The sequence below is a fragment of the Apteryx rowi genome, unplaced genomic scaffold (genome assembly GCF_003343035.1).
Source record: "Apteryx rowi isolate R43461 unplaced genomic scaffold, aptRow1 scaffold_394, whole genome shotgun sequence".
Classification (NCBI taxonomy): Eukaryota; Metazoa; Chordata; class Aves; order Apterygiformes; family Apterygidae; genus Apteryx; species Apteryx rowi.
Window position 1 is genome coordinate 290,857 of NW_020450463.1, and position 27,014 is coordinate 317,870.

Sequence of the window (27,014 nt, forward strand, 5' to 3'; positions counted from 1 at the left end):
ATAAAAGACTATATATAACCTGGTGGCTTATATTGTAAGATCCTGATTTTCCCAAAGAGACCAGCCAGCTCTATGACCCAACAGGATGTACTATTAGATTGTAGGATAAAGCCACCGTATAATGATGAACACACCCCACCTTGAAATGACTAGAATTTAAATAATGTCAAAAGTTATTGATTAACCCAGGGCTGGGTATGATTAGCTGCTCTAGTAAAAGACTTGACTATTCCATCTGAATGCTTGTTTTATTGAAGAGCAGAAGAGTTGTATCTTCCACACTCAGACTAAGCAAAAATGGGTGGCTCGCATGTAAGTAGTTATTTAATTTGGATTGTCAAGAATACAGCCATTTCCTTTTGTTATTTTTGTCCCTTTTCACTTTAAATGACATTAATGCAGCTGCAAATGAAGATTTAAATGCAACGTCTACTTTAAATGTGGGGTGGAAACTCTTGTATGTAGACAGCAACATCCACTTCATTGCATTACATGAATTATGAAATTGTTACTGTAACACAGGTTCTGAGTCTTTTGACGCTGATTGTGGCACAGTTAAAAATTGCAGTACTTTAATTTTGAGAGAAAGAAACAACGAGTAGGATGTCATGGGACAACTCATTTTAAATGGCAAATTTGTATTAAAACTTTCTTAAACATTAAAATAACTCCCTAAAGGTCTACGAAAACCTTCCGGTTCCAAAGGCCAACAGTTTCAAACTTTGTCAAAGTTTATCACTGGATAGTAGGGACAGGAGTAATCTGAAACTGCGGTACTCTCAGAAGGGCCTGATTAAAATCCAGGCATCAGGACTTACCACATTGAATTACCATATGAGTTTTGACTGAGAGAATTTTGGCTAACGTTTGTGTGTTTAATAATAAATATCTAAATCTGCATATTTACTCTCAAAACAGCCTGATTGTCAAAAATTGGAGTGATAGCTGTGAATGCTCAGTGCTTCTGAAAATTAAGTAGCTTGCACTGAAGAAGTTGGGGTTTTTTAGCTTCATTTTAAAATTAATGGATAAACGACCACAATATTTTTTCAGTTTTGCATATTGATTCAGAAAATCTGCAGTTTAGCAGTATCAACAGAGGACAGCGTGTTAGCTGACATAGACTAATGTTGCAATAGTTTCTCTCTTAAGATGTGTGTTATTTTATTACATGACTATTGTTTTATTCAAATTTAGCAAGGCCTTGAGAGATGCAGAGCATCTGTTGCTTTTGGAGCCGCTCTTCAGGTCATTTTCTCTGCCAGACTCCTAGCAGGAGAGCCCATACCATTTGCCCAAGGTTCCAGCTACTGAGCCAAGGAGCTAGGAGAGATCACAAGTCAGTGCCAGTAGAAGGGGCCAATTCGTGCATCATTGCATCTCCCTGTGAAAGAGTAGCTGGCCCCATCTTCTCGCCGTCCATTTCTGGCCCAGCTGTTTGCATAGTGAGAAAGAAGTAATTCAGCAATCTGCTGTTGCAGAGGAAACATGAGGCCGAGAAAGGCTCCTTCGGCACAGCCCTGTGTGCTCATGTAAGCACACATCCAAGCATGGTCGGTGGGCACCTCCCGAGGGACTTGACCTGGAGAGCTGCCACCAGCCCCCAAAGGAGGTGACAACACTTTCATTGGACAGGAGCAGATATATCCAATTTAGTTTTAAATTAGCTGGTTTGTGTCTATCTGTGGCAGCAGAGATTGCAGCACTACACCTCAGGCAGGTTTAGCAGTTGTATGAGCTCTGTGCTGGACGAGGTAGCCAGCAACACTGGCCTGGACGTATCTATGGAAGAATGAAGTTGTGCTGTAGGCTTCAGTGGGAAGAGGTGCGAGCCTGTGTTGAAAGAGTACCCAATGATTCAGCCTATGACTCATCTGAGAATTGCAGCTCCTTATCATCATTCCGTGTTTGTCTCTAGGAAATTACAGGTAATCTTGGAGAAATGCCTGCATCTGTTTCAGAGAACCACTTCTGCAATAACCTGAAAATATTCAGTTCTTAACAGAGCTTTTCAACTGCAGTTTTGTTCTTTCTCCTAATCTCATAGTTTGCAATCCTAGGTTCATGAGTGTCTTGTTTATTGTGTTTTTTAAACCTCCAGAGCAAGTCTTACAGCCTCACAGAGGATATACGGAAATCAACCGTAGGGACTACCAGTTTGTCAGCAGATGCACCAGTAAGCACTTTTTTTATGAAGGATGAAAGGGGCACCATGGTATTACAGCACGTGTTGCAGTGGCTTATGGTGGCTTTGGGAAGCACTGCAGTGCACAGAGGCAACCCGTATTTGGCAGTCAAGATTGACACTAGTAAAGCTGGCTAAACACTGGCTTCTTGCATTCTGTTGAATACTACATCTTTCCAAAATTTTGTCTGCTTTGAAATTTCAGAACTGAAAAGTTTTTGAATAGCCCAAATTCTGGTGGGAGAAATAGAAATTGAATCATTTGTGTCACTTGAGATATTTTGTTCTGGTTAAATGGATTTAGGTTTTAAAACTTAAAAAAAAAGTGTCATTAATAAATGAAGTTTGCACTGAAAGCTAAGCATTGTTCAAAACAAAATAATGAAAATGTTCCATTACATGGATGTTAAAATGGAAATTTTCAGCTGTATCAAAATGTCTCTTCATATTTAAAATAGAACTTTCATCAAAATCAGTATCTTCCTAAATATGTTAATTTGAATAAAAGTAACAGATTTTACTGGGGAAAAAAATGGTTTCAACAAAATATTTCCAACCAGTACCAAAGAATAGCTTTCTCACAGAAATTGAGCTCTTGGTCAAGAGCTGCACCTGATGCAAAATTACAGCTCCGAATCTGCATATTTCCACATGCTTTTCACTGTCTGAAAACTGGATCCAGTTCCTCTTTCTACAATCAACCAGTCTTGACTGCATACCCTTCAAGATTTAAAGTCTCCAATTATTGTCTCTTTGCAGTCTGGTATCTTCAAGCTTATCTGTACTTCTGCTTTTCTTCAAAATTACCACAAGTGAAATCAATTCATCTGAAAATCTGGGTAGCTGCTCTGCTGTAAGCAAGGTGCTTTGGGGAAAGTTTGAGAATAGCAGCAATGGTTTTCATGGTATGATGGTTTGAAAAGTTTGATTGTTTTTGACTTTTGTGAAATTGCTTAGCTTTTTTAACCTTCCGTCTCTCAAGAATCCTGTGTGCATTGTTCTGTTGTTCTCTGTGATGTTTGTAACTTAAATTAATCTGGGGGGTGGACAAGGACTTTGTTTTTATTTTAAACAATTGTTTGAGATTCTCTGGGAGTCCTTTGAGTTTCATCTTGTCATTGTGAGCAGCACAAACCTTCTGCCAGGGAGGGCTCTAACATAAGAAGGGGATGGCAGGTTGCCGTTGGCCAGATGGTTTGAGAACTTGAAGGTAAAAAAGTAAGTATAACTTTGTAGAGCACATCTGCCTGATAAAGCTTCTTGGGGATAAGTTCAAAGCTCACAAACATCATAAGGGCCTCTGCATTGCCTATAGTACCTTAGTACCAGTATTATTTATTGCAGTATGATTTTTTGATCTCATCACAAAGCTCAACAATAGTTATTTGTTGCTTCCTTATAGACCAATATTCAGTGACAGTAGATTCTTGTTCAGTCCCTGGCCATAAGCCCAGAGTCAGCAGAAGATAGAAATACCTTCTTGTTCAACCACATGAAACTGGGGAAAAAACCATGGCAGATGTTCATTTCCATGGTCCCCATTTATCCATGATATTTGCTGTGCCTTTTAGACCTGAGTGCAGCTGTGGTAGGTGTTAACAAACATATATCCATGAAACATTTATGATGCATTTCAGTTGTGGCCAAAAACTATTGGAAGTATTAAAAGGTCATTATTTTTACAAAAAACATAAAAAATGCAAAATAACTGGAATCTAAAGCTCTTCTGTGTATACAGCATCTTCAGTAAGCTCTGCCAAGTTCTATCTTTCCTATGAAGAGAAGATAGCCTGTCAAATTTGGAAAAGATACTCTCCCCTTTATTGTTAACTGTGGCTAAGTAATGAAGTAATGGACTGATTCAGCTGACTCTGGTGGCTCAGGTGACCTGGTTGTGTCTCGAGATTTCTTCCATCCTGTGAGGCGGAAAGGAGTTAGACGCAGAAACCTCCACGTTCAGTATAGACAGCTGGTTTGTCAGACACTAAACACCATATGAGCAATGTCTGTACAATAATAACCCAGGTATGTATCTATGATATATAGACATATTTTTCACGTGGCGTTTAGATAATGCATCTTGCAGAGGAACGTTTTAAAAGCAAGGAAACATTAGGGACCATAGGGAGAAGCACGTAAGCTTGGGGCTTCCTTGATGGGGCACTACATCCATCCAGTTCTTCTCCTTTTAAATAATTCAGATTTAGAATATATTAAGAAGTCTGCATAACATCCGCGAAGACTGTGTCCATATATTTGAGCCTTGTATGGGCATACTTAATCACATAAGTTTTTGTGCTGGCATACACAAGAATTAACTTCTGCTCCATCAATATTAACTTACTGGAACTCATCACAAGACTTAGTTGATGTAATCAGAGGAGTGTAAAATTGTTAATAAATTATAAGAACACTTCTCTGTGTTACCATTCTAGTCAGAGATTTGGTATCTCTACTGAAAAAGAGGCAGAGTAGACCAGTTTCCAATCATTTTAGTTATCATAACCACTAATGGCCCAGCATACAGTGTTTTAGAATCAGGCATTATGGTCAGTAAAATTAAACAGACAAATCCATCCCTAGTGTAATACAGAATTGTTCTAGATTTGAAATTCCAGATTTGTCCTAGGCGAATAAAGCCATTTGTTTGCCATTTTTGTGGCTTTTGTTTTCAAGATAAGTATTAACAGGAAGTCACATGAGGCGTGAGTCAGTGCCGAAATGCAGGCATGGTGCCTCTGGAGGTCTCTAGCGTCCCTTCCTACCTGGCTCCAGCTGTCACGCGGAGGGCTCAGGTCCCTTCAGTCCTGTGTCATGTCAGCCAGCCCCGGGCAGATGTCCTGGGTACTCTGGGACGTCTCAAAGGTGATGGTATTTAGCGATTTCACAACTTTGGCAATCCACTTCCACTGCATGGTACCATGGTAACTAACTCCGATTTTAAAAGTAATCTCTATCAAGGAGTTTGGACACACTAGAAATGGATGATATAAAATTCAGCCATGAGAGAACCCCTCCCAAAACTTATTTTTCTTGATTGTGGACTTCTCTTATCATGGTGATGAGTGTAAATAAACTAGGTGGATAAAAAATTAGCCATAAGCTATTATGAGATGATATATTAACAACTGCCTTGAAACAGGAGAGACATGGTGGTAGAAACATGTTTTGATTTTGCAGTTTAAATAACTGCCAGAGCAATGGGCTTGGCTGTTGCCACTTGTTTATAATAGGAAAAATAAATGCAACTGATTCTATTATAATCTTGTCGTCGTCGTAGTTTTAGTCTGCGATTTAGAAAAGAAGTGTATCTGCACCTATCAGTTTGGAAGGTGCCATTGCAAAGGCTGCTGAGCAGAGTAGTGCAGTCTACATGACCTGTGCACATTGCATTATCCACTAAATGCTTCATACCGAACCTGCTTCGTTGCTGTAGGCTAGTCCCATGGCATGGGTGGTTCTCATACAGCCGGTAGACCTACAGGAGCCATGAGGATTTGGGAGAGAACAGCAGCCTGCCCAGCAGGCAGCAAGTGGCGCTCGAATACGGGGATATGGTCCTCTGAGCAGTCATGGAAGCAGATGGCAATTTTCCATTTACGTATTGTAGCTGCCTGAGAAAATTGCTCAAACAAACAAGAGTGACAGGTATGTTTTACAGACTGCTAAACAGAAGAGAAAGAAACCGTTGCTGTCAAAAGGACATATGTATGCCTAAGGGAGCACTCACCAACTGACTTATGTATGTTTTGCCTAAACCTACCCCTCCTGTGCTCATCTTCTCGTTACATTCCCTAAGAACTAATTTCTTTGGCAAATGTAGCAATAGAGAAATGTCCAAAATGAAGACCAAGAGTACCAATGCTGTAAAAACAGGACTAAGCCTTTCTTCCAATTGCAGGTGTTTAACAACCCAATCTTTTTATTACCATAGCACAAACCCTGATGCTTGTTGATAACTTCCCTACTGCCAACATGCCACAGCTGTTGGCTTCTGTTTGTTTTTAAATGTTAGCTCCCGTCTACTTTGACCTGTGTGTTAAAGACCTTTGCATTCACATGAGTTCCTACCTGAACACCTGAACCCAATTATCTGAATTTCACTGAGGAAAAGCTTGAAGAAAAGCCTCTTGCTTTGATGTGAGGACTCTAAGAGATGGGGAACCCACCATCTGCTAAAGACTAATCATCCTCACCCATCAAAAACATGACCTTAGACTATGTTAGACTTAGATGAGGCCTGACCTAGGCTACCAGTAACTGATCTCTGAAGGGGTTTTTTTGTTGTTTTCTCCACTCTACTAAAGAGCCCGTTAATATTTGGAAGTTTTCATCATGGAAGTACCTGTGAACTGAAATCAAGCGGGCTTTATCTACTTTTCTGCCCTTTTTGATTGATGGTCTGGAGCTTTCTGAGCAAGTCAGCTTTCTTTCCCCAAAAAATATTTGCCTGTGGTCCTTCTTACGGCTGCTGAGCAGCGTGACTGCAGCCCCAGTGCTGGAGCTGGCTGGCATGGCCACGAGTGAGGCTGTCCCCGTGCAGAGGCTGCCAGTCACCTGGGGCCTTATATAGTTATAGGAGGTTGTAGTAAGGTGACTATTCCTGTTAGACTCATGCCTTCTACTATAATCCAAAAATTGCCCCTGTTCAAAGGGGCCTGAAGAAGCATTAAAATAGGTTGAACAAAACTTTTATGACTAGAAATGACTATTCTAGTATAAATTAGACTATTGGAGAAGTACAAATGTAACATCATCTTTTCACTCTGTCTTTTGGAGTACACCAGAACCAAAATAGAACAGTTTACTCCCACATCTATTCTTGTATTTTATTCTTAACACAAGGAAATGCCTGGGAGTGAGTGACGAGAATTAGGCCATTTTTCACTCAAACTGTCACTTTGGGTAAGAGTTGGGAGTTTGTTCTGATAACAGGATGTTATCCTGATAATGTGTGATGTAGTAGAAGACTAAAACCACAAGATGTGGTTTTATGTGTCTTTTTCTTTCTCTGTCCCATACTGTTAGTCTAGTTAACCTTGGATTCCAGTTACATTATAGCACATTAAAGGCTTCTGCTAGGATAAATAATTAATCTTAAGTATGTATGTGTTGATAAATAATTAATCATGTAGGGACTGATTTGCCAAAAGATGTCTTCTGTGATAGGAATATATTAGATACAATTTAACTAGTGAGATAAACATGCCAATCCTGTCATTTATCATGCTAACAAAATGACCAGATGATTTGGGACATTTCTTGGTAGACAGAGGAAATAAATCTTCCTCTCCACACACACACACACACACAAAGAAAAGAAAATAGAAATTCGTAGAATATGGGATTGGAAGGCACCTTGAGATGTCAGCCAACTTATCCATCGCCCACAGCAAGATCAACTCTACCCAAACCTTTCCTGACAGATCCAGCAGCACTGAGCTGGAAGAGACCTGGTTCATTAGCTGGAGACAAGACCCTCCCCAAATGGCTTTGAACTGGTGAATCTGTGACAGTGCTACAGTGAGAGCTGAGACATCTCAATAGGGTCCACAGGTTCTCATTTGTGAAGGATTTTGGATTGTTTTGGCTTGTTTGTTTTTCTGCCATTCCTGTGCTTACCGTTAGGGATATGATGGATCATTTTCAGCCTGCTTTCCTAAAGAAACAGGGTGCACATGACAGCAGCCTGTATATATCTGCTCTGCCAGCTAAAAGCATTTGGACCCACTGGAAAATTTTTAGTTGGATTTACCAGCAGGGTACAAGTCTCAAAAGTATGTGGTGCCTATTAAGTTTCATGAAAATCAATAGAAGAGAGAGAATGTATTAGAAATCCCCTGAACAAAAGACTGGGACATGAAATCAACCCTTATTAGACACCAGAGAGTCCACACAGTGATGGGCCATTATGACCGTGCCACTCACAGAAGTTGCTTCTGCTGGAGGAGGCAGCATAGGCACAGAAATCAGTCAGCCGGGAGACGTAAATCTGTGGCAAACCAGGCAGAGGGATTTTTGGCACTCACCTGTTTGGTAGTAAGGAAGGCTCAAATTGTTGCATAGGGAACTGTTTTTTATAATTGTTTTTTAAAAACTTGGTTCTCTCCAATGAATTCTTCTCAACATAATTAAATTTATGTGAAAAATAACAAAATTGGTAAAATGCTAGGTACTTGATTCTGTCGCCTAAACATGTGCATCTAGAGCTGTTGGAAATGCCTTTGGGTATGTGAGGCATTTGCACCAGGAGGACCCACGGGAGACCACACATTTCCAAGCTGGCAGCTAGCCGCTTACCCTGGGGCATCTCCAGTGGCACAGGATACCTACGTTTAGACAACTGAATTCTGCCCTGTTTTATTCCAAGCCCCGCTTACATGCAGTAGTCAGGGCTTTAAAAAGCCTGGCTGGGTCAGTCTGCCCTTCCTACAGGCTGCTGGTTTAGATGTACTTTATGCTTCTGTTAGCCAAAGAAAAATGAAACACAAGATAAGCCTGAAATAAGGCACCCACTGGATAAAGCACGTAAATGGATCTGGCTCAAATGAAGACTGGGGCAGGCACTCAGCCTCCCTGGATCAGCCCGGTCCTGATTATAAGAGCCCTTGGCTTTTATATCTGTGTGTCCTCTGCTTTCATGAGCAGCCACATTGCTGCTGCCCCTTCCTCACGCTTTGCCCCTAGGGGCCTGTGTCTGCGTTTATCCAGGCACATCTTCAGCATCGATCCATGCGAGAGCTGCCGCGGATGAGCGCCGTCAGCAGCATCCTGACCAGCTGCCCTTTCGGCTGTTGTGACTTTACTTCTCCATAAACTTCTGCTCTTGAGCGTGGTCGTGGCGTCTGCTTAAGATGATATGGATGGCAAGGCAGCTGCGATTGTTCGGCTATTGTCAGCTGTTTTCAGATGGAGTACTTTGTCTCTTTTGCAATACAGGAAGCTATCTGACATGCTCTTGCTAGTGTTTCTTCTGTGCGTGTTTTCTGCCGACTTGGCAGTTTATATCTACTTCAGGCTTAATTGTCTTTTGGTCAAGCAAGCTATTAGATTTTGGTTGCAAAGCTCACATCCTCTTTTGTCTTCATAAATTTCTGCTATGTACTGCAACATTCTGACTATTGATGCCTTGAACCCACTGGAGCTCTTATTTTTCCTTTCTTTCTTTCTTAGTTTTGCCAATCTTCTTGCTAAAACATTTATTTGTGCACCATAAGCACTTCCCATGCCAACATTTCAAGAAAATTCTCCAAATGCTTCTCTAAGCATTGTGGACCATCATCAGCTATAAGCTCATCTTTCAGGTCCTTGAAATAAAACATAACTGACAATAAGAAAAATTACTTGGTGTGCTTTACTATAAGTTAAAATGTTAGTTTTTGACCAGTCATAGTCTATCCAATTTAATTGAAATAAATCTGTGACAATTTTAGCTAAAGCTGCAGAGGAAAATGATTGCTGTGTATAAACGTATCGTGTAGGCAATCACTGTGCCAAAGGAACACTGTTGGCAGAAAAAACAAATGGACGCATGCCAAGAATAAAGCTAGGCTGGAAGTTCAAAGAGGGTTTCTTGCCACCAGAACACTGGTTGCACTAATTAAAATAATATTGGAAGGAAATGTGGAAGAAAAGTTCCTTTCCATACTATGTTCAGCTGCAATATATATATAAATATCAGCCCAGCTGGTGTTTCAGACTCCGCATCACACTATCAGTAAACTGCTGTAAACACTCAAAGTCATTAATGACTCAATTCTAATCTAAAATCTTAACTCTAAAACAATGAGCATATTAAACAGTGACTCTGCTCATGTTTTTAAATGAATAATATGTGCAAAGCCTGAAGCAGTGTTAAACATCAGTTTCTTCTGCCACTTATCCCTTACAGCAAAATCCACCTGTGAGCCGTGCAGGCTAGGGAGCAGTACGGCTCTGAAATAGCTCTCCTGCCCAGGAAGGCTGTGCCCGTGGCCAAGACCAAAGGTGGGGCCAGGAGATAGTGAATTTTAACCAGAGTTTTCCAGCTAACTCAGGAGTTGGCCGTGACAGTCACCCACCCATAGTATCAGATTTGCTATCCATAAAAGCTGTGATGCTAGTATTGCACATAATACTCTACAAATGGTATTCCCCAGCCTCAATTAATGTTTTACAGTGATTTATTTGAAGATGGAAGCTTTAGCCCAGCTGACTCAATAGATTCCTGTGGTGCATTAAAACAAACATATCCTGAACGTCTCTAAGAAACAAGCCTTCCTTTCCTTCTGCGTGATCTTTTCCCTTGAAAACAAATGCCTTTCTTCGTTTATGTCTTTATGAATCCTTGTAAATCCATGCTGTTATTTCAGTCATTGGTGCTACCTTTTTCCTACCTGATGCAACTGTACTACACACGAACTGCAACATTTTCCCTTAGGAGGTAGGAACTCACTAAAATCTGGGTATAACTGAACAGCTGTGAAGGCATAAAATAGCAGTTCCCAAAGCCTCGTAATGTTATTAGCAGGACAAGCTGGCTCTGTGGTAGGGCACTGCTGGGGCAGTGGGAACGGCAGGACTGGGCAGCGTTGGTCTGGCGAGAGCCGGGAGAGAGGGAGCTGGGTCCTCAGCCAGCTCCCAGCTTAACCCCCAGCCAAATCCCGCCGGTACTTACGGCAGAGCAAAGTACAGACCAGCACCTTTGGGCATTCACACAGGTGTTTGCATCCATGCTGAATGATTGAGAAGTGGGAGCAAATGCCAGACAAAGCCTTTTTCCTCTCTTTTCTCCCCAGTGCGACTTCTGTCCCAGGTTACATGGAAGCAAATCTGGAGTGATAGTTCTGACCTCCCATTACAGAAATGAATTTGGGGGGCTATAAATTAGCATGGCACTTGGATACAGCAAAACAGTCAAATCTATACTGTTAATATAGTGTGTTAGTGCTTTTCTCTGCATTTTGTGCTCCAGAATTGTCTTGTTTTTGCTGATTTCTCAGCTACTTCCAGTGGTCCTTGCCCTCACAAAGAAATGCTTTGCAGAGAACTGTAGAATAAGTGCGGTGCTGACAAAGGGATCGATCATATGAGGGGCAGGAACACCGTCTTAAAAATGTGCTGACTCCAAATAATGATAACTTCATGGCACTATTATTTACTCCTTCAGATATCGTCTTCTTCCTGCAAACAGCTCCTTTCCACGCAGGACGGCAGAAGGGCAGGGATGTCTCTCCAACTTAGAGACTGAAGTGCTGAGAACCCTTTGCATGTTAAACGTGGTATTATGGAGAGAGGGCAACCATAGCGGCACCACACACTCGTGTGTCGTGTCTCACACTACAGCTGCCCCCGTAAAACCTGGGCCCTCCGATGTCAGGATGAATTCTGCCCCACTCAAGAGTTCACAAGTTCATGCATGGAAAATTAATGGATATGTTTCTAAAAGTTTCCAGAAGCAAATAGGAAACTAGCGAGAAAACGAGGGGAGCTCAGCTGGACATAGAATTGATGTCCAATTTTATTTATGTAGCCTTAAGAGTAGTGATGGCCTCAATAAGTAATCCTGGTGGGAATTAGGCATTTTTATTCTACAGCACAGATCTCCAAATGGAAGGACTCTCAACTGATTTATCAGTATTACAGCCGATAAGACATTTAGCTGTTGGCAAATATGCTTTTGCACAAACGAGAAATGCTCATTGCACCAGGCGCTTGTCGAGGACCACCCGAGCCGCGCTCCACATGTCAACACCACGCGTGGGCGACCCTCGGGCAAAGAGGGCCACTGCGCTGGCAGCATTTGCGTCGTGGAGCGGCGTATCCAGAACGGACTTGCGCTCTGCCATAGGGTGCCGCCGTTCTGTTTGCCCAGACTCATTGCCGAGTCCTGTTGGCTGCCGTTGTTGAGTCTGGCGTTACAAAGAACAAAGGTGAATCTGATTCTCACAAACCTTCCCATCACCAAGTGGGGAGTGAAAATGAGGGTGTAGCGTATCAATCAGACAGAAGACAGACATTAGGTCTGTTTAATTTTCAAGCACATTAGGCAAAAATGTCTTTAGTGCCCAATTCCATCAAGGGAAAAGCACGTGCACCCTGTGATAATAGAAGAATGCAAATGCAGTTCAGGCAAATACATCTGTTTTCTAACTTTGCATTTTTTCGTTTCCTTTTCCTGACAGATTTGAAGACTCTTAAATAAAATCTCCTGCTGGAAAACATTAATTTTTATATGCATCTATTTCCACCTTAATTGAAAGGTTTAGACAAGCATATCTTCTAGGCTGGCATGCGTCTGCTCACTTTACAATCCATTCCTAGTATACGATAGCATACGTATTTACAAGCGAGATTTGTGATAATGACATGGCAGTGAAAGTGTTACCTTGGGAGGCTGCAGTAAGATAAGACTGAGAGAACTTTTTGCAATGTTGCAATACCTTTCTAATTGCGGTTGTTGTAAAATAGCTTTCAGTTAAGGTAATTTCAGTGAGATGGTTGCGTTAGGGCAGCTACGATTAGCATTAATTTGAATCCTAGTTGCTAACTGCATTAGAAGAGCCACGTACTTAAATGGACTTTAGTCTGTCACAAAGGTAAAAGCGGTGTGGGGAGTGGATTTGGCTTTTATCCTTGGTATAAGACTCTGTGTCGTTGAATAGGTAGCTCCTTCATAGCTGTCACCACATTTTCAGGAGGGCTTAGGAGCACAGTGCCGTGCCCTCGGGTGTCATTACCCTTAATTAGCAATAGGGGTGAGCCCAGTGCGATGCCCTGGGGTGTCCCAACCCTTAATTAGCAGAGGGGAGAGCCAGTGCCCGGCAACCCTGCAAAGCAAGAAGTCAGATGCACTTGTTGCTCTTGGCATGCAAATGCCAAAGCGCTGGCAGTGCCCCTATTAGGCCCCCGCAGTTGATGAGGTGCATATAGCTCCAATTGATTTAGGAGCCTAGGACCTGTTTTACAGGTCTATTTTAGCACATAGGCATTTAAAAGATCTGATTTGTGGTACTACAGGGATTGAAAAGGTTGCTGACCTCCTGCTGCGAATAGAGGGTGTACCAACAGTGCAGCCCCTGTGATTCACAGCTGCTCAGATTAGTATGAGCTGGCATGGTTTTCAGTTTACCATAGCTTTCAGTTATCGATATATGTCAGGCTGTAAACTGCTGCTGCTGTGGACTTTGAGTTATTGTATCTGACAGATTTAGCTCAAGGCAACCAGATGTACTATTCCGACAAAAAAGCTCCAGCAGCCGTATGATGGTATATGTGCCCAATCATCTGTGTGTGCGAATGCATCAGCACAAGGAAGGTTTGCAGGATCCAGTTTTATTAGGCCAGTTGGGATTTTGCCTGAAGGAAAGAAAACCAGCTCCCAGTATTTACAAATGTACTGCAGAGGTGCAGCACAAGTCTGCAGGCATCTGATAAGGAATTTATATTGGCCTAACGTTAAAGTGGTACAAACAAATAATATTTGATCTGGCATAAAATTGTCTATTATCAAGTGATTACATCAAAATTATTTGAACAAAGCTGAACTGACAGAACAAGGTTATACAGGCTCAGCATCTTGTGCCATGTGGTCATGGCTGGCTTTGCTCTGATTCTAGGAGCGCTAGTGATAGAGATATCATACCAGCACAGCCCAGCTCGGACGTCACAGTTTAGGTGGGGCAAACAAAAACTGAGCAACAGCCTGACCAAGCTTCTGTAAATCAGAGAGACTAATGCAAATTTGTTTCCCATGTACCTGTTGTGTCTCTATTTTTCTAGTCAACCACTCATCACCGTCATCATGGCTTTGATGCAGACCGGGATGCCAAGAAGCTACATAAAGCCTGCAAAGGAGCAGGTGAGAAAGCTCTCGTTTTTTATACAATGGACAATTCAACATTATAGAGAGCACATGCACAAACTTATGGCAAAGCAACTATTTAAACCATTTGGAGTTAATCTTGATGCTTTCTGTCACTCACTGACTCGAAGAACATGCACACGTAGAGAAAACTGTGGAGTTTTTAATGATTAAGATAAATGGGAAGGGAAGCCAGCTTGTTCCTCAAAGGTCTGAAGCATCTACTTTGCTAACTGCTTGGCTCCAAGGGGTCAGGATGAACATAGCATTTGCTCACTGCAATAGGACCAGCAAGCTGTCCCTGCTGATAATGACAGTTGTGGGGTCCAGCTAGTCAGGCCAGATTAAGGGCATGGTTATATGTCCTTTTCCAGGTCTTCAAGGAACAGTCAAAAACATCACCACCTCTATATGCTCCTCAGAGCCCACTGCAGCTCCTTCACCTGAAAGGTCTATATGGTGCTCCTCAGTCTCCGTCAGGGATTTTTAACCAAAATTTTGGCTCACACCATCTTCTGTGGAAGTTTACACTAAGCTGGCTGACTTTGCACTAACGTGCATAAGGAATACAGTGTTCCTCAGACCCATGGAGGTGGCAACATTCAGCAGAGGAAGAACAGCCAGTCAGCGCAAGAGAGCAAAAAGTTATTAACCCACTCCAGGCATTTGCAAAGTAAACATGTATTTAAGCATTTTTTCCTGCTATAGCACTGACATTCAGGGTTAGCTAGTTAAAGTGCTTGAATTTTAGGAACTGTTCTTGTCCTATCAGCTTCCTGCCATCAAGACAGTTCCCCAGAGGACCTTCCTATTAAGAGTTTAACCCCACATTTTCAGATAGCAATGGTTTTCAGTCTACAGTTGGATCATGCCTTCTGTCTCACTTCTAAGCAGGAAAAACTGGACAGGATGCCATAAACTTGTCCTGTACAGACGTGATATGCAGTGATGAGAATAGACAAGCTGCTGATGAATGCAAATACCACTTGCAGATTTATCGCTTGTTTTGGTAGCTCCCTGGAAACCCTCACAGTGTGAGGTGCTGCACGTACAGGGACCAGAAAGAGGGTCCCTGCTCACGAGAGCCTGCCAGTGAGGCATGGCACGAAGCAGGGTGGTGATGCCACCAACAGAAGGGCACGAGGGAAGCAAGGTCTGTGTCAGCCCATGTGATGTGTGCACTTCAGCAGAGCTGGCATATGGCTGGATGCCCTTCAGCTGACATCTGAACCCTTTATATCCTATAGGCATTTTGGCAGTGGCCATTGCATGCAGGATCATAGGTCCTGATAGACCTTCTTCATTTCAATCCCTATGTTGAAAAAACAAAGCCTCAGGCCAGCTGCTGGCCCTGCAGTCGGAAGTACTCTGGGACACGCACGTTACTGCAAGAGCTCCTCTGCTGCGTCACTCAAGTGCCCAAGCAGGATCTCTGCAGTCTTGTCCCGTAGCTGCAAACATTGGCTAATGCCTTCCAGCAGCTTTGTTTAGTGCAAACATCTGCTTACGTGGCTGAGGGCAAGGAAAGCACAACAACAAGGTCGTTGCCTTTAGTAAGCAGCTTCCACAGGCTGCAGAAGCTGCAGCTCAGAGCTCCTGTTTCCTCTTGGCGCCCGGGACCCCCTCGCAGCGGGCTGTCACGTGTTCGATTCCCGCACAGCCTCCCCACGTGCCTTCCCAGGAGCTGCAGCCCACCACCGTGCCTTGTGCCAGGGCAGCTGTACAGCTGGGCACTGCACTCCCAGCTACCTCCCGCTTATTTTTGCCAACTAAAACAACATCAACGGGGAGATTCAGGCAGTGGAGTGGTTCTTGCTCCTCTGCCAGTCTCCTTTCAGAGCAAAGCACAACCCGTTTTGTACAGACCATGGTCCAGGCTGCAGGTTAATAAAGCCGATTTAAGCGCATCCCCACCTACTGCCGCCACTCGCCCCATGCCATTCGTTCTGTTATGACGGCACAAGCGCTCCCACGTTTAATAAACCAGATCGGAAGATGGATCCACCGGGCAAGCAAGCCTGTAGGAAAAGGTTATTTCTCCGGCAGACCCACTGTTTCGGGCAGGGGAGGCTGGAAGCGCCGCGTGGTTCAGGGGACGAGAGTTGAAAAGCGCAGAGGGAAGAGGGTGGTGAAGGGCAGGGACCGCTCAGACGAGCCTCGCCGCCAAAACCTGCACGTTGGCCCGCGGCCGCCGGGCGAGCAGTGCGGGCTGTGTCGTGCTGACGGCGCTCACGGCCCCGCGCCAGGCGATGCGGGAGCAGCGGGCAGGGTGACGGCACGTGCGGCTCAGGCCTGGTGCGGCTCGGTGCCCTTAGGGCTCGGGGGCATGGGAGAGCTTCGCTGGCGTCAGCGTCGGTATCTAGGGTTAAACGCAGCTGGGCTTTACTTATTTATGGTGGAATAAGGTGCTTTGTATGACCAAGCGGCATCCAAGTCCCCTTGCAAAGCCAGGCGCGAGGGTGCAGGGCACACGGCTCCGCGTCTGTTCCCGCTGGAGCCAGGGAGCAGTTCCCTGTCGCCTCCAATAAGTCAGTGTCTCCGGCGAGACGCGGCCCTGGGGCAGACCATGGGTGCTGTTAGCGCCCTCATTTTAGCAGCAGACAGCAGCTGATCTGCTAAACAGAGGACTCAGTTCCCCTGATAAAATTTAAGCAGCACAAGATGGTGTTCTGAGCGTTGTACTACAGATAAATATATCCTCAGAAGAAGCTTAGATGCTACAAAACCTAAAGTTGGTGCCAGTGGATATATGTATATTTATTTTCTTCTCTTTGGAGAGGGGACACTTGATCTTTTTTTTTCTTTTTTTCCCCCTCTGCACTGGGTTCCTGATCAAATTCTCTGTATGCCCAACTTCTTTTTTAGGAACTGACGAAAAAATAATTATTGAAATCCTGTCAAATCGAACATCGGAGCAGAGGCAACAGATAAAACAGAAGTACAAGACTGCATTTGGCAAGGTATTTCAAAATAAATGACCTCTTTGTTTCAAATACTATGCTCTTTAGAAATATAGCCTACATTACCCTACTTTGGAAAATATAAATGGCCCAATAGTTTTAAAGAGGGCACCAGTTAGTTTCTGATTCAGTAATTATTTCTTTTATCTCCTAAAATAATGATTATTAATAATCTTATGCCTTTGAGTCTTCTTCAAAATGGAAACCAGCCTCAACCAGAACAAAGCATTTTAATCAAAGTCAGCAGAGCTAGAAAATAATTCATAGCAGAAATCAAAAACATTTCAGCTTCTGTTCATCTTCAGCACAATTGGGGGGAAAAAAGTCTGAAACAAAGTGTAAATGCAATTAATGTAGCAGGCAAATTCCCAGTTAGAATCCCTCTAAGACCAGATGCAAATTCAGAGGGACTATCTGATCTTACACCATTATACATTTACTGAGTTAAATGGATTTAGCACTGATTAAATTCCAGTGATGGAGTAGAATACACATTGCAAAACTGAGAAATCTCTTTGGGCACTTGGTTTCTGAAGGAGGAAACACTGACTGCCTTGGTGATTTGGCATATAGAAAAAAACTAAAGCTTCCTATATATTATTTAGGTAAACAGCCAAATCCTGCAGGGCTTATTATTAAATCAGTCTTTTTTTTTTGTGGTCTGCTTGAACGTTCCACATTAATCAGTGTTACTAAGGCAGGCAGCACTGAACCTGAAAGCCTTCTGTCTGTAAACCTTACAGCAAGCACGTGAAGGATTTTGATTGCATAAATGCTACAGAATTAGCTCTATAATGAGCATTAATAAGAATATGCATGAGAAATAAGCAAATTCTATAAGACATCCCAGTTATGTTAGCCCATAACAGCTCACAGAAGTTAGGTTCATAATGCGGCTCACTGAAACCACTTCAGCCTCGATGTCAGTCTTTTACTGGAATAGATCAAGCGTTAATTTGCAATCATGTGAGAGGACATTGAAGAACAATAGTTTTAAAGTTGGGTTTTCTTTTCATTTATGATCTGAACTTGTCAAAGACTTTCTGTACTACAGGAGATGTTAACTGCAGATAGGACTTAAAATAAATCATTAGAAATAATGCTCAGCATGAATGTTCATCTGACACATATGCACTAGCTAATTCTTCTCCAGGGTCTTATTAATTTTTGAATTAAGTAGATCACATCAGAAAGGTGGGTTTTTTTCTTTTTTCTTGGTGGAAAATGCTGATTGCTTGAAAGCAAAGAACGTCGGAGAAAAGTTTTGCTTTTCCCAAGAAACCAATTCTAAGAAAAATTAAAAGAGAATTTTAGTAAGTTTGATTCCTCTGCTACAACTTTTTCAGAGCAGGAAATTTCTGCATTGTGTTTCAAGGTTTCTTCTGTCCAGCTTTTAAAACATTAGTTTGCATTTCTTCCGACAAGTAAGAGTTTTATTGCTGATATCTGCAGATGGGGAGGATCATTTCAATCAACATAAAACAACAATTTTTAGGGAATTTTATTTGCAAAAAATGCCTGTGTGTTTTTTTTTTTTTTTTGATATTGTTCCTTTTGGTATGGAAGAAGCTTTGAAATCATTAAATTCCCTGCAGCAAATGAGCGAATAAGTAAATCCTCCAGTCCAAGCTCGGTTTTGGCACTAATCCTTCCGACCACCTCCGCAGGATTTGGAAGAGGTGCTGAAGGGAGACCTAAGCGGGAATTTCGAAAAGAGCGTGCTGGCCCTGCTGGATCTCCCCTGCGAGTACGAGGCCCGAGAGCTTCGCAAAGCGATGGAGGGCGCTGGGACGGACGAGTCGCTGCTCATCGAGATCCTGTGCACGCAAAGCAACAAGGTTGGGACGGCCCTGCGCTGCCTGAGAGCGCGGGGTGAAGCGTGCCCGGGCGCTCGCGAGAGGCCGAGAGAGTGGTGCCAGCACTGGTGCCAGCCCGGCCGCGGCGGGAATGGGAATGGGAATGGGAACGGGAACGGGAACGGGGCGCTGCAGGGCTCGGGAGACATGGGCGTGCTGCCGACTCGCGGCTGTGCTTGCTTGTTTGCTTATTTGGGGTTTTATTTTTTGTTTTTTTGTTCATTTGCCTAGCAAATCGTAAGCATAAAGGAGGCATACAGAAGGCGTAAGTAAGATTTGCTTTCACACACCTTCGCGTAAAGCCGTTGGCATCGAGTGAGCCCTTACGGACGTCCTTCTCCCCAGTCTTTGACAGGGATCTGGAGTCTGACGTTAAAAGCGACACAAGCGGCTCCCTAAAGAAGATACTAGTCACCGTGCTGGAGGTAAGGCTGGGGCGTTCCTCCTGCGCGCCTACCTGACACAGGCACCCTGCCCGCCCTGGGTAACGCTAGCGAGTGTTAGCTGGTAATTATAATAAGTAATACAGTAACGAGATGATAGTTATAACACGCATAAGGCTTTTGTCAGGGTAAGAGCCTTCTGTGTTTACAGCTCTTTAATATAACTAAAGCGGTTATATAAAATCACGGGTAATTTTATAAATTCTGGTACCTTGAAAACGATAGATTGTTGCTTTATTATTATTTCTGCCGTGGTCGTGGCTGGCATACCCACTCAGGGCAGGGCTACCTCGGGCTGATTTCCGTCTAAAACCGGCCAAACACCGTTTCCGTTTCAACTGAGGAATCTGCAGCTCAGGTAGATACAGAAAAAGTAATAGGAGCTCGTCATCATCTTGTTTTTCCATTCACAAAGAACAAGCATGTTTTCAGTTAGAACGCACTTTATTTTACATCAGCTTGAAATAAGGACAAAAGTTAGCTTCTCCAGGGGAACACTGCAAGCAAGAAGAGTAGGAAGGCGAGTAGGAATCGGTGCGGTGGACAGCCTCAGCAGCCAGCCCTTAGGGGTGGAAAAATTCGATAAATACAAGAAACTTTAGGGGAATAACGGTCACCTTGCTAAATGCACCGCAACTGGATTCCCATTGCGGAAAGCGGTGATACAGCGCAGCTCCGTTCAGCCTCTCGGGGCGTGTTTTCAGGAGTGACAAACACAGGGTTTACACGTGGAGAAGTCCTTCGTGATTTCCATCAGGAATTACCGCGTTAGTAAACGCTCAGGTGTACAGATTAGGGAGGGAAGTGCAGAGGGCCATTTTGCTGCTCTCGGGGCCTAGCCAGCGCCGTAAAAATCGACAACGCTTCCAGTTTTGGGGACATTTTCTCCGCAGCTGAATGATGGATGCGGCAGTTGCTCTCCTCAGAAACGTCCTGGTGGGGCCCCACGCGGATGGACCCGCGGATGGACCCTGCCTTGGGCAACGCACAGGCTGCACCGCCAGAGTCACCAAAAGCCCGTGACGACCCCAAGCAGAGCAGAGCGTTCAGCCCCGGATTGCCAAGGCCCGAACTGCCCAAATGCTACGCAACTGTCAGCAGATGGCAGCAAAGCTACAACCAAAGGGGTTCTGAGCGCCCAGAGCTGACAAACTTCCCTGCTGCTGCACAGAGCAGCCGGCACTTGGGCCTTTTTTTTTTTTTTTTTTTTTAACGTAACGTCCTTTTCTGTAGGCAAACCGAGATGAGGCCCAAGAGGTCAATGCCGAGCTTGCCGGGCAGGATGCCAGAGAGCTGTACGAAGTAAGTGCGATGGCGGAGAAACCCCGCCATGGCCCGGCGCTGCGCTGCCTCCGAGGTGGCCACGCGCACGGACCACCGGAGCACCGGGGCGGTGGCAGGGGGCACACGCCGGAGCCGGCGAGCCCCGGGCTCTGGCTGCCTTCGCGTTTCCACCGGGGTAAACAAATGCTCTAGAAAAGAACGTGCAATCTTCAAGGCAGGGGAAGGCCGCTGGGGAACGGAGGAGCTGGCTTTCAACACAGTCTTAGCAAAGAGAAGCTATCGGCAGCTGAGAGCTACTTTTGAAGCCTATGAAAAGGTGAGTTATTCTCTTCTGCGTTGGGTTGCACACAGCAGGGCCCAACACACGTAGCTTGCAGACCCCACAGCTACATGTAGAGCAGGCGATCTTTTCTTTCCCATTTTGAAAATTGCTCCGTGCTGTCAGTATCTTGAAAAATATTTCTGCAGGACTGCATCTTGATCTTGTAGAAATAGGGCCTAAAAGCTGTGTCTTCTGCCAGTAAAAAAACTGTTTCCCTTTGTAGCCCTCACAATATCCAGCCAAATAAACGTCATGGTGTCCTTTTCTTTCTACAGCTGCACCAAGAAGTGTGTCCCCACTCCTGCAGGAGGTCCAGCAAAGGGACAGGTTCACAATTTACTGCCCTGAAGCAGAGTTCTGCCCTTCCAGTCTCTTCCTCTCCTTCTCCCAAGCAGAGCCTGACTAGGTGTCTCATCCTGATCCCCCACTTCAGGAAAAGTGCCCTCACACAGACGTAGCAGCTCTTTAACCTACTCCCTTCCAACCCTGCTGGACCCTTACTGTCCTCACACCACATCACGGAGTGTCCTCTGAAGACAGTGGGAGACATGGTTGAAGAGCAGTGGTGGCTGTTCAGTGGCCACCACTCAGTGGTGGACCCCTCCATGTCCAGGGGGCCTGACCCTGTTGGGACAGTGGGGAAGTATGCAGCTGGCTGGGTCTGCACTGGGCCCAGCTTACCCCAGACACCCCCACATGTCTGCGGTTCCCATCTCCCTCATTGCACACCATCCAGCAGCCCCTCCACGAGAGCAGAAGCATGTCTCCCGCCTCCTCCTCTTTCCCCACCCTGGGTGGACAGCCTGTCCAAGTAGTTTGCTGCACTGTCCTCTGCCTCCAAGCCTCCCCCAGCTAAGGGCAAGGTAGGCAGCAGGGTCACAGCTCTCTATTACTTCTCCCCACATCACCCACCAGTGACATTTTACTCATTTCTAGGCCTGGAGCTGACCTCCACTGAGACCTCTCGCCTGGAAATTACCTCTGAAAGTCAAAACAATTGGAGATGCAAGGTCCTTCTCCTGGCAGCTAGGTGGAAGCTCAGCAGTAGCATTTATTCTGAGAAGAAGGTCCCCTCTCCAGCCTCTGGCTCACAGCCCCGAGCTTCCCTAAGATCAGTCTAAGATCATCAGAAAATCATAACCCTAGGCACTGAAGATGAAAAACCTTCAGTCAAGGCCATACTTCAGTGTCAGCACAATAAGGAACCCTTAGCTGGAAATACATTCACAGCTTAATCCAAGCCTTGGTTTGTTGCTGGCAAGAGAACAAAACTGGTCACTAACTGCTACTCCCTCCCTCTGAGCAGCCCAAACCCTGGGGGTTAAGTTAAATGATCCTATATCCAAGATACCTTGGCTTTTTGATTTCTAAAGCCAAGCAGATCACATTGCCCAAACCGATCCATCCACATCCTGCCTGGCTGTATTTGAGGCAGAAGTGGGCCAAGATTAGAGCCATGCAAATATCAGTCCTTCTCTGCATTTGGAAAGATAAATAGGGACAGATCTAAACGAGCTTGGATTTTGCAGAGCTCAAGGCCAAATCCTTAGAAGGTATCCCGTGCTGGCTGGTATCTGTGGTCTCCCAGGTCTGAGCTAAAAGTCCATTACAGTGTTGAGCCATGCAGGACCATCCTGATATGCAAAACAGAGCAAAGTAAAAGACTTTGTGATTTTCTTTAATTCACAGAAGTGAGGATAAGCTGTGTTTTGAAGTGGCAGTCTGTTTTTCCCCTTCTTCAGCCTGACAATTTCTTGCCTACAGAATAATATAGAAACTCAGGAACAACTGCAGCACTTGTAAACTTTCCCTGGGAGCCCAAAGCCAATAAGTAACAAACCTTCTTACAGCTGGTAAAGCTCCAAAATTTATCATGTTTGTGTGGGAACCATCCAGAGCCTTGGTGGAGGAATTAGAGGGAGCTCAAACAGTTTCTCCTGACTAAGGGTCACCCAAGAAGAAACTGCAGCTTCTTTGCCAAAGAAGCCCTCGGATACAAGTACGACTGCTTGATTTAGGTTATCCATCTCTTAACTGTTCTGCCTTACTCGGCCTCATATGTCCTCTTCCCTTGATGCCAGTGAATTTATGAGCATTTACCCCAGAGGAGGACCTCCTCTGCCCTTGAAATACTCCCTTGGGAAGGCTGAAAGGGATTTAAATTGGCCTTTTGCCATTGGATCCAGAATCTGATGCTGGTTTTATGGTAACAGGATTACGTGTACAGATAGCAGCTCTGATGGCTCCTCTTTGTTGTCCTTGTAGCTGCATGGGAAAGACATAGAAGAAGCCATTAAAAGTGAAACATCTGGAGATCTGGAGAAGGCCTATCTCACTCTTGGTAAAAGAAATGTTTCAATAGCTTTCCTTTCTAGTTCTTATCTCCCTCTGATATTAACTCTTAGGAGTCTAGTGAGAGCTATTGAGATAGTTTTAAACTAAAGCAAACGTAACTGCCAGGCAAAGGAGACCCAGGTTTAAATAATGATTTGAACCTATTGGTTTTAGAAATTAAACAGGCCAGATGCATCTCCCCTCCACACAGCTAAATTATTTAGCCTCTAAAACAGGGTGGCCGCCTCCAAGCTGTCCCCAATGCCTTGGCCTGTGATGACCCCAGCCCATGCCTGGGCATTGTCACAAGTGTGCTATCTTGTCACTCAAAAACGTACAGGGACCATGATAGCAATTTAGCACTGTGGATGACTGTAACCAGTATTTAGGCCTGTGCCCTGGCTCTGGTTAGTTTACTGGGATAGATTTTATTTGTGTGGGGGAAGAGCATCTGGGATCTTGCCCCTGCAAGCTGCGGAGTAAGCAGCTATCCCCAGAGTAGATGGAAAGGAGAACTCCAGAGGGGCAAATCCTCATTCTCATTCATGTCATTCTCACTGTGGAGTAGCAATGTATTTGGTGCTAATCACTTCATTGTGTAGCATGCTTTCCCTGTGGAGAAATGTATGTTCCCATTTAGACTCCAAGCCTCCTCCTAGCATACCAAGAGAGGACCCCTTACAGAATGAACCCCTACCAGTTTCTATGTCTGCCTGAACACCAACCCTAAAGAGTTTTCTTTATTTCTGCCTTATTTATTTCCTTCTCACTGAAAACATAACACAGAATGCGAATATACAAGTATAAGAAAGCCTCTTACTGTTCTTTAGTCAGCTGTGCCAAAGACTGCCAAGGTTACTTTGCTACACTTCTGCACGAGTCGATGAAAGGAGCTGGGACTGATGAAGGGACCTTGATTCGCATCCTTGTGACCAGGGCCGAGGTAGGGTACCCTGCAATCTGCCATACTTCAAATCATTTTGGGGAGAAGTACAAATTTAAAGGGTACAGAGTAAGTCCTGGTAGATTGTGTGCTCAGTCAACCCAGTTTCAGACCAGTGCAGAGCCACTGATGGCAGTGCTCACACTCTGCTTTTGTACATAGGCAACCCTAATTTTCATATTGCATCTATTTTTGTTTTCAAAAGATCTGAACTCGAAAGCATGAAAGCAATTTCGAGTGAAGTCAACTTTACCTGGATAAAACTGGCCCATGGGGAGATCTGGCCCCGGAAAGATCTTTATAAGTAAAATCCTAGCTAAGGTAATCTTGGTTAAGATAAAACAGCAGTTCCCAATCTGAGAATCGCTTATAATCCTATGTTGCCAATTCTTTCTGATTCTAGCTGGGAAAAACAGATGGGGGAAGGAAGGGAGGAAGGAAGAAAAATAAAGAGCCAAAGGAGATAATTGTGATTTTAAAAAGCACAACACTGCACAAGACATTTCAGATCCTAAACATAGTCTTTAAATTTTCCTTCCACGTAAGCTATTCAGGTTGTAACCCCATTGCTGTTTCAGTCTTGACATAGAGGAGGAGTTGTTCATAGAGGTGAGGAGGTGATCTGTATCTGATCTTAGTGATCTGTAGTATGAAAATTGGAAATGAGTCTCCAGGGTAGTCTCTCTGTTAAGATGTGGTGCAGTCATGACAACATTTAAAACCCCAGTAATAAAGATCAGAGCCGTGCCGTGGGTGCCTTTTCACAGGAAAGCTCAAGACAAGGCATTTCATTCTCCCTCCATAGCAACCAGAAAATTACCTGTGGCTAGAAGAACACAACTATCATTTAATCACACTCCTGGAAGTGCTTCTTTCTCTTCTTGCCACCAAAGAGTGGCCTCAGGAGGCCTCAGCGACCAGTGCTAGTTTGTGCAGTACCAAGGCTGTGCCTGCGTGGCACCACCGAGTGCCAGGCAAAGATGCCCACCAGCCCCTCTGGCACGGCTCTCTGCACCTCCCATACCCCACCTTGCAGCTAGCGTCCCATCACCACACCACACGTGCAGCCGTACCTCCAGTCCAAACATTAACCTGAAAGTCCTTCAAGGTTTTGGACCTCCTGCTTTCTCCTCTGCTCCTCCCAGTGAACACAGTGGACTTTGAGGGGCTTGACAGAAGCAGGACATATTATGCAAAGCACATCCCACTCTTCTAAAGAGACTTTCCTTGTCTCCTCAGTGTGACCTGCCAGCAATAAAAGAGAAGTTCCAGCAAAAGTACAACAAGTCATTAGCTGAAGCTGTCCAATCTGATACCTCTGGGGACTTCAGAAAGTTGCTGCTGGCTCTTGTACGCTAAAAAGCCATCAAGAACAGAGAGGCATGCTGAGCAGCCACCTCTTGATTGGTTTCCAAAGTAGCATCCAAAAATGTGGCATTAGCAGAAAGAAAAAAATCCAATTTATTTTCTTTCCAGCTGAGAAACGTGTTGCCAAGTAATGCTGGACGTGAGGTTTATGTTACAGGTATCTTGCCAAATGTCCTTAAGCAATAAAGATATTTTAAAAAACTAAATCTAAATTGACCTCTTTGTGTTTGCATATGTGGAGGAATCTTTATTTTTTGACATTATGTCTTCCGGGTAGACTTACTGTCTTTCTCTAGTTCAGAAGATTATCCCTGTTCTTTGCCTGCGTTTTTATCCCCAAACTGAAGAATGTCTTGTCACACCACTACAGGTCCTGCCAAGAGAAAATGGATGTTAGTTTCTTCTCAGCCCATTATCACACCTCTTTACACCTCTTTACACAACCTGGGAGCTGTGAATTAATGACTTAAGTCCTGCTATCACCAGGGAAAGTTGTAGTGATTTCTCTGTCTGTATATTTGCCCTCTTAGCACAGTCACCTCCTAAGTTATCCCACAAAGGAGCTAAGGAGTTGCAGCCCCCATCAGCACCAGCTCCTGTGGTATGGTGCTGCAGCACAGCTGGGCAGGAAGCAGGACTTCATGAAGTATGGCCAGGCAGGAAAATGCTGTTCCCACACAAGTGGACATGTGCCTCAAGATTGTTGTGCAGTCTCCATCCTTGGAGGTTTCCAACACCCAACTGGATAGCACCCTGAGCAACCTGGTCTGACCTTGTAGCTGACTTTGCTTTTATCAAGAGGTTGGACTAGAAACCTCCTGAGGTCCTGTTCAAGCTGAATTATCCTAAGATCCTATAATCACATGACAGATGATGTAGGTTAAAAATAACATGACAAGGCCTGACAAATAAAAAGGGAGAGAGAGGAGAGTCTGGCTCAAGGAGATGGGCTTAGGAGCTCTTTTCTGTGTTTAGTCCCTTCTTTCTTTTGAGTGTACTATACTGTGAGGAGTAAGGTCTTTCAGACCTAGCTCCTCTGAGGCATTTTGGCACCTAATTCCCATTGACAATAGTATCTCTGAAGAACTGGACCTCTTTCTCCCCACTTGTACCAATATCACAGCAATAGTATGTGGACACCTAGTTATAGCCTGTAAAGATGGTACAAGACAGATGGAGTGGACAGTAGGAATGATGTTCTGTATATCACACAGGTATAACAGTATATTCCAATATTTAAGAGGTTCAGCCCTCCTTTGGCAACATTTCTATCAACGTAAGAATATCAGAGGCAGATACTGAACCTGAAATGAACCCTATGCTTCTGGATTTGACTTTATCAAAGACATTTTAATTTGCAGACCCAGAAAGTGTGGAGAAGTGTGGGATCTGCATATCTCCTTGTTGCTGTTGCCATGGGGCTCTTGTAACCAGAGACTGTAGAAAGAGACACATGAATAGTCTGCTTAGGTGTCCA

The 27,014-nt window shown here is 44.3% G+C and overlaps 1 protein-coding gene across 1 annotated transcript; it reads left to right on the plus strand.

The window, feature by feature from the left end:
• The first annotated feature begins 253 nt into the window (after positions 1–253).
• ANXA13 (annexin A13) lies at positions 254–25,742 on the plus strand. Its single transcript, XM_026074650.1, has 11 exons — positions 254–312; positions 13,946–14,024; positions 16,893–16,987; positions 18,655–18,825; positions 19,075–19,108; positions 19,189–19,268; positions 20,520–20,588; positions 20,785–20,886; positions 23,158–23,233; positions 24,057–24,169; positions 25,409–25,742. Exons 1-11 carry the CDS (start codon positions 298–300, stop codon positions 25,526–25,528), a joined length of 954 nt encoding a protein of 317 aa, XP_025930435.1. The 5' UTR covers positions 254–297; the 3' UTR covers positions 25,529–25,742.
• Positions 25,743–27,014: the final 1,272 nt, after the last annotated feature.

Bases quoted from the DNA above. Each gene is read 5' to 3' on its own strand.
- ANXA13 (XM_026074650.1), top strand. The intron at 19,109-19,188 runs GTAAGTAAGATT...CCTTCTCCCCAG, and splicing joins AAAGGAGGCATACAGAAGGC to TCTTTGACAGGGATCTGGAG. The intron at 23,234-24,056 runs GTAAAAGAAATG...ACTGTTCTTTAG, and splicing joins GAAGGCCTATCTCACTCTTG to TCAGCTGTGCCAAAGACTGC.